At 32.9% G+C, this 16,017-nt stretch overlaps 1 protein-coding gene across 2 annotated transcripts; it reads right to left on the bottom strand.

The window, feature by feature from the left end:
- Nucleotides 1-4,105: 4,105 nt before the first annotated feature.
- Nucleotides 4,106-9,193, bottom strand: LOC124826362 (protein argonaute 7-like). Of its 2 annotated transcripts, none has more exons than XM_088111035.1 (3): nucleotides 8,634-9,193; nucleotides 5,997-7,233; nucleotides 4,106-5,831 (listed from the first exon to the last, which is right to left on the bottom strand). In XM_088111035.1, exons 1-3 carry the CDS (start codon nucleotides 8,905-8,907, stop codon nucleotides 4,373-4,375), a joined length of 2,970 nt encoding a protein of 989 aa, XP_087967161.1. In that variant the 5' UTR covers nucleotides 8,908-9,193; the 3' UTR covers nucleotides 4,106-4,372. The 2 variants fall into 2 exon arrangements, with proteins under 2 accessions (XP_087967161.1, XP_087967162.1); XM_088111036.1 differs by lacking the exon at nucleotides 8,634-9,193 and adding an exon at nucleotides 7,984-8,626.
- Between the last annotated feature and the right edge of the window lie 6,824 nt (nucleotides 9,194-16,017).

Raw genomic sequence — 16,017 nt, 5'->3', positions numbered from 1 at the left:
CCACCTTGGAGTCATCTCCAAAAGACATAAATTTGGTCTCCACCTTGGTGAGTTTATAAAAAAAGTTCTTGTTTCCACACATATGATTGCTTGCCCCAGTATCTAGATACCATACCGAGTTGGTAGAAATCTCATCAACCTTCATCTCTTCTTCATCTTCTTCTTCCCTATTTTTATCTCGTTCAAGAACGCTAGATGCTTTCTCTTCCTTTTCAAGAGCTGCCTTCTTCAGCTCCTCAAGCTCAACCCTCTGTTTATTCATAATTTCATTAGCTTCATCTAGAAGCCTCCTTATCCGCTGAATCTCTTCATCTTTTTGTTTGAGTTCTTTCTCTAGGTTTTCCTTCTCCACAACTGTTGCATCCTTTACTAAGATCACTTCATCCATTATTGGGATTGGGCTCTCCATGTCCATTGCATTCGAGCTCTTTGCCTACGACAGGATTCCACACTCTTCTTCAACATCTTCAGTAAAGAGATTCGTCTCCCCCTTTGTCTTGGACTTGCAATACTTTGCAATATGACCAACCTTGTCATAGTTGTAGCACTTGCTTGATCTACACTTGTTTTCAAGCAAGTCAAAACTCCCTTGCCTCCCATGCTCCCTAGTGTTGTTGTTACCAATCTTGTTGTCATTGGTGCATTTGGCACTACAGGAACTATCATTGTTGGTGTCGACGTTGGTGCTAGCGCATGTGCTGGTGTTGTTGTTCCTTCGCTGTTTCCCACGTTCATGTTCATGTTAGATTCATGTTCATTGACAGAGACACCCTAGATGTGGTGGAGTTTGATAGGAAAATCTCACAATACACACACTCAAATATTTTCCTGAAATTGAGTCTTGTTATTCATTAATAATGGAAGGACTTTAAATAGCCATAGCACTTACAATATTATGGAGAATAAAAATAAAACATCAACTATCATAAAAATAAAATCTGCTTAATCTATCATAAAATAATATTGTACCTAGATAAATCGAAAATCATAACTATGTATCCCTATTCTATCTCTACCAAATCAAATTAAATATTACTATACCCAAAAACTAATAAAATAAGATTTAAACAAAAATTATTAATAAAACCCTAAAATTTAAGTTTATCCCAACAGTGGTATCAGAGCCGATTTGTCTTGGAGACCAGCTCAGACGAGTATAATGATCATTATACCGTAAGTCTTCCTAGCAAAGGTATTTAGGTAAGCGAGTTCCGTTAAGATGAACGACGGTTGGAAATGGCTACTCATGGTTGTGGTTGGTTGGGAATGCTTCTCCTAGAGGGGGAGCGTACCTATGTAGAAGGGACTCACCCTCGAGGGAGAGATTGTTGAGAATCCAAGTATGAGTCCAGCTCCCACATTGGATAGAAATAAGAAAGTAGAGCAATATATAAAAGTGAAAGACTCATTAACCCATTGCCTTAAAGTTTTGGGTAAAGAGTGGTGTCGATCCCTTATATAGTTGGCTCAAATGTTATTGGTGTTTATGTAACCCACAAAGAACCTCCTCCTCGATAAACTCAACAAAGTTAACCTTACATAAATGGTGTTGTTGTTGAATGTTGCTTCCATGAGGATGCTTGTATTTCCAGAAATAGAAGGGAAATAATGGAGTTTGGATAAGGAAGAGTTTGCAAACGGCGAAGGAGCAAAGAAAGTGTAGGCTTTTTCTCTTTTTAATCTTTAGAGGTAAAAATTGTGAATACTTAAATACAACTCACCTCAATTACTCTCTCTTTCATTTTAAAAAGATATTATTTTTCTCCTTATAATTTTTACAATTAAATATATTATTAATAATTATTATTTTATCTCCGTTTTATTATTAAATATATTTTTTATCTGTCACATCGATTAAATTTTACATTAACATTTTTAAATTTTATATCTAAATTCTCATCAATCTCTAAATTTCTTTAAAAAAATAATAATTAATTTACTTTAAAATCTCCTCAAATTCTTCTATAATGATTTTCCTCTTAATCCATCCATGAAACATAGCCTAAAAGATTTTGTATTATACACTCCACAGTTTCCAGTCTTTCGGTTGTCGAGTGTTCTATGGTATATGGCGGTCCAAATTTCAAACTTTCATTAATAATTTAGAAATCACTGTAACAGCGAGATGTATTTTAAAAACCTAACGTACTATTCAGTGAAAACATTATTCATGAATTTGATATATGATAAAAAAAGGAAATGAAAAAGAAAAGAAAAGGAAACATAATTAAAGAATCTAAGGTGTACTATAGTGGGACCCTTAAGGGAGAGTGAAGTTGTATGTTGTAGGATCTTAGTAAGGGCAGGCCACTATCAGTTGCAGAAGCCATATTCATTTATCAGTCTTTCTGTCCCTTCCCTTGCCATGGACGTGCAGTTCTGAAAAGCATCTCATCCACATGCAAAAGTAAGACACACTGCATGTCTCTAGGCTTCCTCTCATAAAAACAAAACCTCTTTGCTTTTAACCTTAAACTTTCAGTTCACATCTTCGATATACAAACAACTAATATAGTATAATCCCCAAAATTATTATGTTGGGATTAATGAGTGCAAAAATAAGATGAAACAAGACAAAGGTAATAAATGATTTCATGAAAATAAAGGAATCTAGGACAAATATAGTTGGGAAATTCATTTTGATAATAGATATGTCTGTGAATTATCGAAGATAATCAGTACAGACAGTATGGAAAATTAAAAATATTGACTTTTCTAAGGTAAATATTGAGCGAAACTATGAATCTATGATGGTTGAAAACTGTGAAATAATTTATGAAAGTAAAATGAAAGAGAAAGTGAAGGTTGAATATAATAACCATATGTTACAGAGCTTAAAGGGACAAAAGGGGAACTTCAAAACACTTACTTTACTTCCTTTTCAAACCCATTCTTTTCTTGGCTTTTGTTTTGTTTCTTCATCTCTCTCTTTCTCTGTCTCTGCATCTCTAATAATGCAATTTGGCTGGCATTTGCTGTGCAGTGTGATTCTGTAACTGAGCTTCTGTACCATTCCCTGTGGGTCCAATAACAGTCTTTTACACCTCTGATTTTTAGTATACCCATAAACTTCATTGTCTTTTCCTTTCAAATTTGGATTCTTTACTCTGCCACATACACTCTCATGGTTGCATTGCATGCCAAAAAAATGCTCCAGTTCTTTCATTTACACCACTTTCTGTGTTTTTTAACCCCCTTGATTAACTACGTGTACAAATGGTTTAGCAACTTTTTCAGTGTGTATTATTGAAGAAGTGAAAGAGGTAAAATGCAAAGAAGATATTACAACAGAAAAGAGATGTACAAAGCTATGGTTGCATTGACTGCATACCAAAACAATGATCCAGTTGTTTCATTAATGCCATACAGCCTTTCTTAATCACAAGTATTATCTGTATGTAATGGAGTGTTTAGCAGCTTTTTGATTGATTTATATAATGTGTGGAAGAAATAAGAGATGAAAAACATTTATGTTCTAGTTTTCTTTGACTTGACTTCATTTCTTTACTATTGTGCCTAGATGAAGTCATGTTTACAGTTATATCAATAGGTGCTATTAGTCTAGTTTTTGTACCACCAATAGTTCACGTTTGTCAGGGTAACATGTTAAAGCTGCATGCAGAGATTGGATGCACAACTACCCATACCTGAAAATTGAAGATTATAGATTGTGAGGAACTGAAGCATTTTGTCTTTTGGTTGAAGCTATTTTTTTCTCTCTGCCTAATCAGTTGTTTATTCACATATGAATTTGTTAGCATTCATCTAAAATATGCATTAAATTTAACATTGTAAAGAGATATTACACAGAACCAGGGAATATAAAACGGAATTCTGGTAAAAGTGGATTGAAGGAAGAGAAATAGGCTGTGAACAAATACTAACATATCAACCTCTGACATTATTCTGTAAGAAAAACATTACATGGATCTTATAGATTAAGATAAGCATTTTCTGGTGTAGCAATCATTTGCTCACAAGTCAATAAAATGGCTTTTACTTGTGAATATGTTTAAAAGCAAATGTAAAAACCATTTAAGTAGTATGTAGAATCCAAGGGCTATTCTAACTGAACGGACCTTAAAACCTTCAGAAGTAACGGAACTTTTACAAGAATCATAAAATCATACTAATATATTTATGAATGTCTTAGTTTAATTAGAACTGAAAAATACAGTCAGAAAAGCCTTCTAATCAGCCTGCACTTTGGCCTTTGTGCGGAGAGCTTTTTAATTAGATAAAATGCAAATCTTACAGGTCTTCAATTTTTTTCTGCAGCACTGATATTGATCCTGCACATGCTATATCAACTGATTACATGTCATTTAAATAAACTATCTAGAAATGGAATGGCATTGGCGAAGAGTTATCACTAGCAGTAGAACATGAGCTTTTTGATGTTTTCACTAAGTTTAGGAAGAGGTGCTGTCTTTGGAGGAGCAGCTCTGGATAGTGTAGATGTACTTCTGAACAAACCTAAGGACTCTGATCTTTGGAGGTAGAGTCTGCCTCTGTATGCAGCTAAATGGGCGTAGTATGCTGGAGGCACCAAAGAAATTGGCTTGGTGCACCTGACAAAAGTGTAGCACAAGTTGTAAACCAGTTTCTGCAGTTCATCAGAAGTAAACTGGTTTTCATCCCACAAGACATGGTAGTGAGTTGGCCTACTTGTTCCTTTCACACCCCAATGGCTACAAAGGTAGAAATCAAATTCATTTGGATGAGTGATCACTGAATCAACCACAGTCCCTGGAGGAATGTTTTCATATAGAAAGTGGTTTTGAGTTGAAGACTGGTCAGTTTCAAGGGGAAACAACCTTGTGTGATGCCTCTTTTGCACAACTGCAAAAGTAATGGAAGGTTTGTAACCTGGAAACCTTGTGCATGCACACCTAATTGACTGAAGTTCGTCTTCCAACACTTTGTAAAACTGAGTTTCACTGACCCCATCTCTGAAGAAAATAATTCTGCTGGGGAGTTTCTCTACCTCCTGATAAAAATCATCGAGCAGTTCCCCCACCATTGCACCAAGATCCTGAATGATTTCTTGTCTGTGTGTTTGAGACCTTATTCTTGAAATGTATTTGTTTGCTGTCGGCCAATTCATGCTACCGACAACAGCAGCAACAGATGGACTGAAATCATCAAGAGGGTGAGGATGTGTCACATCTGCACCCATGAATATCACTGGCTCATCAATATGAAAGAGACGTGGTAACTGTGAAGGCAATGAGTTGTACAAAGCAACCGTGCAACCACCAACTTTGGCGTTAATTTTGAGGGCCAAATTAGCCAGAAATTGTGAACTCAACTTGCTGAGATTGGGGTACAGGCAGCATTGGCTCACAACACCAACACTGGTCTCGGCAATTCGTTTCAAGTCTGCATACCCTTTGTGTTTTCTCTCCATTATGCAAATAAGAAGTTGGAGATTGTTTGAGGCAGTCCTCTGGATCCTCTTGAGCTTAGATTCCAAAAGGGTGACATTGTTAAGAATCTGGCTTGATTCAAACTGGGGACTAATAACTGTGTTCTTGTTGAGAAAAATGCCCAACTGTTCACACCTTTGAGATAACTGGTTTATGAATCTGGGGACACTGGACTTCTGCTCAGGTGTGCCCCCAAAACTAATCAGTGCCCACCTTTCAATAGTAGTTCCTTCGGAGACATGGCCATCAAGAAGGTTCCATTGCCGGTCATGACGCGAAGGAGTCAAGTTTCTCACATGACCTCCATCTCCAAGCTTTAGTTTGGGAGGGAAAAGAATTCTGCCAGTCAACTCTGTCATTTCTCTTGACACTTGGAGCTTGAATTCTTTTTCCTGATCACCACTGCCAAAAAGATTACATATTTAGACATTATAAACCAATACAAAAAACATTATTAATATTTCAAAATAAACAACCAAAGGATCCATAGAAAGTACATAAGAACCATAAATAATATCTATTCAACAAGAAAACATGGTGTACTATATTAACATGTAATTAAACTACCTGGTAGGCCCAACATTTCCTCTCATGACTCCTTCAATAATGGTTTTTCGTTCTCCCGGTCTTTGGCAGCCCATCTTGAGTATTCTTGCCGTTTGATCATCAGTGAGTTTTCCAAGGAACTTCTGGCCTTCACAGATCACACAAAGCTCCATAGGAAGATAACAAGGTTTACTCCTACTAATTTGCAAGCATGGCAATTTTCGGAATTGTATGTCATAGTTATAGTGATCTTTAAAGTAATCGAGCAGCCTCAGATTCTTGCCATCTCTGTCAGAAAACCAAAGGTTTTCGGTAGCCTCCTCAGTTAAGCCACAGACACGGTATCTTTGAACAGTTTCCCTATGGCAAACAAAGACCCTGATGTTCTTCAATGCCTTCTCAACTTCCTTCCTTTCTTCAGCAGTTAATTGAGCTGTCTTCCTTTGAGAAAGGTCTCGAAGGAACTCAAGACGTTTCTGCAGGTATGAAATGACTCCTATGCTCTCATGGAAAGCAGTTACTGAGAAATCCACATTGAGAGCCAATCCTTGTTGTGTTGGTCTGAGACTCTGAAAGAAGCCTCTCAATCCAACAGCTCCTCCACCAATGTCTTTGCTTCTTCCCATTGAACTCGAGTAGAATGACCTTCCAACAGGAATGCATTTCTCGGTAGGGCTCTCCCTAAGAACTACATCCAAAGCATGCAGATAATCCTGTGGAAGTGGAATCCAGTCATCACCCTCTTTGCTCAAGTAGTTATTCAACTCCTTCCCATTGATTTTGGAGACCAACTTGATATTTATCCTGAAAAGTTTAAGCTTTTGATGCTTGTCATTAAAATGAGAGATTTCTCCATAAGGTGATGGAAGCTTGGTAGTGGGGATTGGAAGACTTATGTAGAACTCTAGCTTATCATTTTGGAACTGAACTGGACTGTAAAGATTCTTTCTGCCATCATATGCTGGAATAGCACCTGAGAGGACAGGAGAATTGTTATTTACCAACTTGTGCTTGATTTCTCTGGCAATATCCTTGGAGGGATGGGGAGTGATTTCAACATTGTAATGATATATCTTCTGTGATGGATCAAATTGTACCAAAAAGTGGTTGGCAAGAAGAGAGATGACAGTGCCTTCTTGGCCACCAGAGTCAGGCCTCCTTGCAACCATCACTGACTGTGCCTTCCTTTCTGGAATTAGTTTCTTCCCATCATCTCCTTTCAGGGATGTCTTTGTTTGCTGCTCAACTTCCTTTCGAGCTGAGTCAGTGTAACAAACAACATGGTTCATCATTTTTCCAATTTATTTTGCAGCCAATGGATTGATTCAAAGGAGAATAAGAGGTAAAGAAGAAATAAATCCTTCCATTTTTAGACACAGACAAAAGTCTGGCCTTTTTAAACTTTTGAACCAAAAAATAATTTTTATCAGAATTCCTTCCTCGTGTCCAGTTCCTTTCCAACCGCACAGTATGGTAAGCTCAAGTTACTAAGTCTTTATAGGCTTATTGGACATTTCTTTGTTTCCACTCTAAAATTTAATTTTTCTACATAAACACAATAGATTTATTTTTCTAAGAAATGTTCACTATTGCAAAATATTATATTATTTCTTTCTTGTATAATATAAATATTTTTATAGAAAATCCTTATTTTGGATAATATAAAAAATTAAAAAAAAATTATCATGCCCTCCTTTTTTAAGTAACTAATTACAAACTAATAAACACCTATATAACTATATACCCATATATAAACAGGAGAGAAGTGTGTCTTTTTTTTCTTATCAAAATTGTGTAATTTTACACTAAATTTATCATAATCGGGAGATTTTGAAAATTTTACCGGTTTTAAATAAGTTGTATTTGGCACGAACACTTAAACCGGAACAATCTTGCACTTTTTTTATATATATATATAGCCTAACAGACTTAACAGAACAAAAAAAAAAAAAGTAGAAGGATCACATATGAACTTGGACAAGATAGTGAATAGGAAAATCCACCATACCTCAGAATATGCTAATACTGCCTTCCAACAACTTACTGGCACCAAAAAAGGGAAAAAGAAGGAAGGCTTTCAACATCGCTGGCTTACAGAGATAAATATTAACGAAGAAGATGTGTAGTAATAAAATTCAATCGTGAAATACTATAGAGAGAAAAGAGTTGAACAGTTTTTCCCACAACTGTTTAACTGTTTGATAAAACAGAATACACTGGAGTACTACTTTTGACCAAATCAACATTGAAACATAACTCATTGATTGCAGCAAGTCGCACACTGATATGAACTTTGTTTTCCCCAGCAAGACCTTATACTTTCACATGAAAACCACCAAACTAATGCAAAACATTGACCAAACCCTTAGTGATTGAACTCTAGAAATATACCAATATATGAATTTCAACCCCAAATGAGATGTTTCGAAAATATACGCATAACATAGAAAAGAACTAGGCAGAAATGTTTTCTTCATGGTATTGCCATGGTGGTTTTTTTCTTTTCTCAGAAACTGAAGGAAAATTGTTTTTTTTTTTTGTTTTCAAGAAAACCAAGCAAGCTGGCTAAGAGAACAATGTTTTGGCTAGTGAATTAACAAAACAAGAATGCAAACAAAAGGGTTAGTTTGAAAGGGAGGGAACAATGCTAGTGCTTACCAGGAGCAAGTGGTGGTGGAGCGAGCTTGTAACACGAGGAGGGGGAGCTACTGAGTTTGCATGGAGGTTTGTGAAAATGGGTTTTTGATTTAACGATCTGATTTTGAGGGAAGGGTGGAGTCAAAGGAAGTTGTTGCAGATGATAATGGTGTTGAAAGTGATGATGGTGGTGGTGGTAACGGTGATGCTGATGAGAGTTGACTCCATTCCTGAAGCTCATTCTTCTGGTGGTGAATTTTTGGTTAGCATTGGTGCACTCCTCTACCTCTTCCATGGTTTGGTGAAGAGAATAAAAGAAAGGAAATGAAGTGATAAAGCTATCAGAGAGAGTTTATAAGAAGATGGGTTTTGTCTGGTTTTGGAGTTTTGAGCACAGGTTTGAACATCGGATCACAGAAGCAAGCAATGTTGTGCTTAGAACATCAGGCCTAGACATACCCTATATATCATTTTCTGTTCCTTTTCGTTCAACTCCCCTTGATGTGTTTAGATTCATTGTATAGCAATGGAAAGAAGATTTAAGAGGCTGTTTCATTAGAACTAAAAAAAACTGTCAACAAAGATCATAAACTGTTATTATGTCATGCTTATCTCTTCCTAATTTTCTTTTTAGTTCATTTTAATCTAATTTAAAATCCTTTCATTTGCCTCATCTTTAGTGTACATGATCAGTGGTGGTGGGACGTAAAAGGGTCATTCATGCACTTCATAAGGTGGGTCTGTTGAGACAAACATAAGTTGAATGTGATGATGGGACAATGTTATGTATGTGGAGCATTAAGTTTGGTTTGAATGTATACCGCATAACTCCACTAGTCTCTATTGGCTTTAATGCTGTTTACAGTATCTTTTTGCCATAATTTTGTCCATACTTACTGATGTAACTCTCAATTTAATTATACCCTACTTTCATTCTTTCATAATGAAATGATTCCTTCATTCTTTTATAGCTTCTCAGGCAATATTTGAGTTCAATTCAGTCTTATTTTGTAAATGGTCCAAAGCATATAACTATGTTTAATTATCCATATATATATATGGTTCTTGCTTATGGCATAAAAAGGTAATTATCCATATAACCATGTTTAATTTATCTCTCAAAGTCATGCTAACAATAATTGACCACAGACATTTATGCTTAGACTTTTTCCCTTACCCTCAGTTTGCATAGGGCAAAATCAACTTTGCATTATATGAAACCTTGACATGTGAAATGATTTCATATTAAATGGACCTTAATAAGTTGTTATCAAGTGAAAATATTTATATAATATTGCATTAACTCTGTGGGGGACCAATGTGACTAAAACCTACATTCCACAGCCATTTTGTTAACTGGGTCCATTTGATTTTTTTATTCATTAATAACAAAAGGGGTAAAAAAATATAACTTAATGCTGGAACTGAGAAGTTGCAGAATGATAGTTACTAAATTGAGTGTGTAAGTTATCAGAGACTTTAATCTCTAGCCAACCCTAAATTTGTGATGATTCCTATACCTTCCCTTTGTGTCAACTCTTCTGTATGTACAATATTAGTTTATTTTAGTATAATTTTTTATAAGCATGTTTATTAATTCAAAAGTGATTTTGTATGGTGACTTTATTTACAGATTCAACTGTGACAGTTATTACTACCTTCTGTACATTGTATGGAATATGGATATAAGATATGGTTGTAAAAAGTGGAATCAGACTACACTTGCTTTACCTAACAAATTTCAAAACTTTAATTTATTATTGATGTACTTGAGATATGCCTGCCATGAAAGATACAGCATGAGGAATCACACCCTTTTCATGGTTTTGTGTCTGCCATATTTCTGTGCTTATTATTGCCAATTCCCAGAATCACCACACCACATACAAGATTCCTTTCGTAGTTTGGAACTATGAAAAATTTTCAGTAATAGGGATGCAATTTAATAACATTGCTGATAACAAAAGTGTTTATTTCTATATAATTATTTAATGCCACTAAGACTGGCTAACCACTGAAACCTGACATAAATTTCTTAAGCAGCAACAATTATAGTTTGAAATTTGTGTGGACTATATAAACTTCTTGGTAGTCTATGCAGACAGGTTTAATGATGTGGTAGAAACCTAGGTATTGATTATGGTTGTCTAGGTAAGATTCTGTGTGATGTTTTAAGAAGTATCATAGTTTTTTTTGTGTGTGTGTTTAAATTTCAGTTTGATTAGAAGGGTTAAATTGAAAATTTTATTTTGAAGTGTTTTTTAGAAGCAAAATATTTAATGTATGAGAACTTCAAGTTGGAAAAAGAATGAAAATGGGTTATATTTCTTTGATATATGATGTTAGTGGATGTCATGTGAGTTATATTATATGAGAAAAACACTGTGTGCAATTAAAATTTTCTTCCAAGAAAACAAAAGAAAATGATTTCATCTTACTGTTTTGTTTTGTTTTCCTTAAAATACAATTAACAAAACATAGAAAAGGGTGTCTCCATGAAGGAAAAGATGAATAGGAAAGTGGAAAACAAAATCGATCTAAATAGAAAGAAAGAATAATATTGATTTTAAGGTGGATTTTTATAGTTTGGGTTTGGAATGAAATATTTGATAGATGAAGTGATTAACTTATGTATGAGAAAGGGAAATTCGAAGAGTGTAATTTTTGCATATTTGAAGAGATTTTAGAGCAATGGTGTGTGCAGAGAGATAAGAACAAATATTTCCAGATTGGCATCAAAGTGATTGAGAGGTCATTTTTGTTTTTACTTGTCACCTCTTGTTCATTGCTTATGACATGTTTGAATTCATTGCGCATAATTTTGCTTTGAAAAAGAGTGTAGGGAATCATAAACTTCCATTGTGTTTTTTGTCGGTAAATGGATTCCAAAGAGGGACAATTGTACAAACATCAATGTCAATAATTCATAGGACTTCACTATACCTCATTTCTTCACTTCTCTTTTTACATTTAATTCTTTTAATATGTTCTTTGAGAAACTTCAAACACGAACAATTTTCTTTCCCACTTCACCTTTTCATTTAAATTTATAATGAAATGACGGATTCCAAGTATAAAGAACCCTGGCTAGGGACATAATTCATGTACACAAAATATCAAATTTAATGATAAAGTTAATGTGGTAACTTTTTCGTACTATAGGTCATAAAGATTATAAGAATCTTGGGAGACATATATTTATATGAAGTCGATAATATATATATATATATATATATATATATATATATATATATATATATATATATATATATATATATATATATCATAGTGTTGACCCTAAAGACCTGCACTAAGACTACACTAAAAAATTTGGTACTATATTTTATAAGTCTAGGAGGCAGACATTAATTATGGTATGGACCAAGAAAATGTAAAGAAATAATTATTCCAATGAATGTATATGTATGCGTCCCCATATGAGTAAAATAAAACTGATAGTAGAATTTAATATTTCAAAAGAACCCTTACATTGGTATTGGTGCCTTAGTAAGTGTTAATCAATTTGATAGAATGGAAGCCGTTGGTTGGAATAAAATAAAATTGAAATGACCAAAGCAATAAACACATTTTAAATTCTAGTTGGCTGTTAGCTTCTTGGTGATGTTATATCAAAACCATGGTGCACTCACGAGTAAGACGAAGAAGCATATTATGTGTTTTGGGCGTGGGTAAGGTAAATTGTCCGATAAATTGTACGAGTTACATTATCACAACGATATTCTAATATTAAAATTAGTTAATATTTGATAAATAATAATGAATGTAATAATTAATTAACGTAACTTATTTTTTTATTTCAAATATTTATTTATAATTTTTGTGATAGGGTTTTTTATTAAGATTAATTTAATTATGAATAATTATTCTTTACTTTTAAATTGATTATTTTTAACGTTAATTTATTATGTCATTATTTATCTTGATTGATTCAATTAAAGGTAGGATGGTCTGTTTGGTGATCATTCGAATGTTGTGGCCGAGTCTTCAAGCTAATGTCTTATTCAAGATGGTGCATGGACAACTAGCCTGTTTAGAGGTCAGTCGAACTTGGTGATTTGCTATCTGAACTACGAGAAAACTATCTTGACTAGTTTGTTTGGTGGATAGACAGACTCGTTGGTTAACCACTCAAACTATCGTGACCACCAGACAATTGTACGTCATGTTATGTAATTAAGAATCAAATATTCATTCTTTTTAAAAACACTACACTTATTTTTTTTAAATCCATTGTGTTTAATATATTTTTATGTTTAAAATTATATAAAAAAAACACAAATATATTAATTTTTGGGTTAAAATTGATGTTTTGATATATTATGAGTTTACTTAGGCTTCAGAGACGTTAACTTTTTTTCATGTATTTTACATAAACTTCCGTTAAAATCATTCTTGTAGTAATTAATTATTTTGGTCATTCAGTGAAACAAGAATAAAAATAGGAAATGTAAAATTTTGAAAGAAGTATTTGTACACATTTAGTAATTTTTCAAACTCTCATTTTACATCTATAAATAAAATTGATGGTCGATAAATATAATTTTATATATAAATAAAATTTCATTTTGCATAAAGTGATTTTGTAAAAAATGAGTGAAATTAAAATGAGAGCTAGGTAGGCAGTAGTTGTTGATATGGTGGTGATAGGTGGAGTAACAACTTGTCCTTGCGATTTCCCTTCAATATTCCATTTGACCCTACTTTAATTTCATTTGTTGTCGTGTAGCATAATCACTTAAGTGTAGTGTTGTGTTGTTTGGGCATTGATTATTGTCCTTGTCATCTTCAAGATCTTAGGAGAAAGAAGAGTGTATGGTACTACGTAGTGTGTCTTCAAGAAGGTCTACCCCATCGCTTGTTGCTCCCTTCTTATGTTATCATGTGTTGGCTTTCATCAATATCTACCCTACACCCTCACTTTTTTATACTATTTTTATTTTTATCTTTATTACAACTAGTTATGATTCCATATTAAATATTTTTTTTATGATAGTTTATTTTTACTTTTACTTCTAACTAAATTTTATAATATAATTATCCTTTTTGTAATCAATTATATGTCTAACAATCCTTTTAATGTAATACTAAAGTTATATTATACAACATTTCATAAGGTTATATTAGTGACCAAAATAAAAGTTGACTATTGGTTTAATATTTTTTAGTAGTTAAAAAATTATTTAAAATTAATTTGTTAGAAATATGAAAATACCTTATATCAATAATAGTATATTATTTCAGTTACTAAAATATAGAAAGGTATTTACCATAGAATAATTAACTTAAAGTTAAGATAAATAATGTAATGACAAAAAAATAATAATTTAGAAGTAATAGTCATATTTAAAAGACGACTCTCAATTATTTTTGTTAATAAAAGGTCAAGGATATAAATAAAATTTCTATTAATCCACTTTTATTTTATGAAAACTATAATTTTTCTATAATTTCTTTCTAAAACTTCTTTTACCTTTTTCCTAGAATTCTAATTCCTCTCCTCGTTCTTTTGAAGATGAAAGATCATGGGATTGATCCTAATGAAGTGTTCTAGTCAAGAACAAAATAACTCTATTTTTTATCTCTTCTAATAAGTGTTTTGAGTTGCGTAAGGTCTCTGATCCAATGCATGACTCAAAATAACTCAAAGTGATTTTCTTTTTTTTCTATGATTATAAAGATATAATTAGATTTCTAATTGGAGTTTTGTTTGTATAGTTAGATCATATTTGAGTAATAGAGCTCTAAGAAGAAATTTTGAGTCAAAGAATAAACTTTTAAAGGTAAGAGAAACCTATTATTTTTATTTTGTTCAAGTCCAAATATGTGTGTGATTTGTGAAAAAATGGATGGAATGAATAGTTTCTTAATTTGGCTTGTGATATGTGATGTAGTAACTTAATTGGTTTATAATTGATGTGTGTGTATTTTGAAATTATGAAATTTGATTGAGACTCTATGATTGTTTGTCTCATTAAAAAGTGAAAATTTGAAGTATAATGTTATTAAATTTTTTGAATGGTGCTATCTAAGGATGTTTTGAATCAAATGATACTTATTTAGGACTTGAAGAAAGGGTAAATTATTCGGATAGATCATTGGAAAAATTTAATACATAAAAGTTAAAATATGATATATGATATGGTGTTGGACACAACTTAGGTATCATCGGGCGCCTTTCTATTAATGAACTCTAGGGATTTTTGACATTAGGTGTTACCTAGGTATCGTTAAACACTCTTTAAATAGTAAGTTCTAGGAGTTTCTAACGTTGAGCATCACTTAAACATCCTCGGACGCTTGCTTGATAGTGAGTTCCAAAGGTTTAAAGTGTTGAACACTAGAGAGACCACTAACACTCACTTAAAAATCCAAATTATATATATTTTTAACAAATGAAATAATCAAAACCTTGATTATTTCTACCCAAAAATATATACTATATTAACCTTAAATCCTTAAATACATATATAACAGGAAAATAAAATCGCAACTTTCAAACTTGTTAATTTTTAGAATACACAAATTTCATAATATCTATTTAAAAATAAAATACTAATTTACCACCGTACATAAATTTTCATTTGTAATATATATTAAAACATTATTATGCCGCATTATATGTAAACTATATAATAAAAACAATTCAGATGTGGTATATTATCTAACAATTTACTAAAATATTATATGCTACACTTATATATAATAAACTAAATATATTTAAATTTTTCTCGAATTCTATAATCCGTAATTACCTTAATACATTAACTATTTTCATAATATTTAATAAAACTATAAACTGCAAATCAACTAAAAATAACAATACAAAATCTATATTATTATTTAAATTGAACAAAATAGAATAATTACTAAAATAATTTCATAACAACACATAAATGCAAATATATTATTGGGTTATGTATGTTTTTAGTCCATCAATTATCAATCGATTTTGTTTTTCGTCCCTCTTTTCAAACTTTGTACACTTTGATCTTTATTCTTAAGGAAACTATAATTTTTCGTCCTCCAAAACTAACGCAGTTAGAATTAGGCTGAGTTGGCTAACGGATTGCCACATCATTATTTTTTTTTCTGACACTAAGTCAATCTTTCCCTCACCGTACGGTAATGACCGAACGATATTATTAATGGTCGAACGGTTATGATGACTGAATGGTGATGGTGACCGAACGGTATTGGTAATGACCGAACGATTATGACGACTGAATGGTGATGGTGACCGAACGATGATGGTGACTAAATGATGATGGTGACCGAACGGTATTGGTAATGGCCGAACGGTTATGACGACTGAATGGTGATGGTGACCGAACAATGATGACGATTGAATGATGATGGTGACCGAACGGTGGGGGACAAATTACCT

Source organism: Vigna umbellata, chromosome 3 (assembly GCF_029865625.1).
Source record: "Vigna umbellata cultivar VRB3 chromosome 3, Vumbellata_1.0, whole genome shotgun sequence".
Classification (NCBI taxonomy): Eukaryota; Viridiplantae; Streptophyta; class Magnoliopsida; order Fabales; family Fabaceae; genus Vigna; species Vigna umbellata.
The sequence above is the reverse complement of the archived record's forward strand: the minus strand, read 5'-3'. Positions and strand labels throughout refer to the sequence as shown.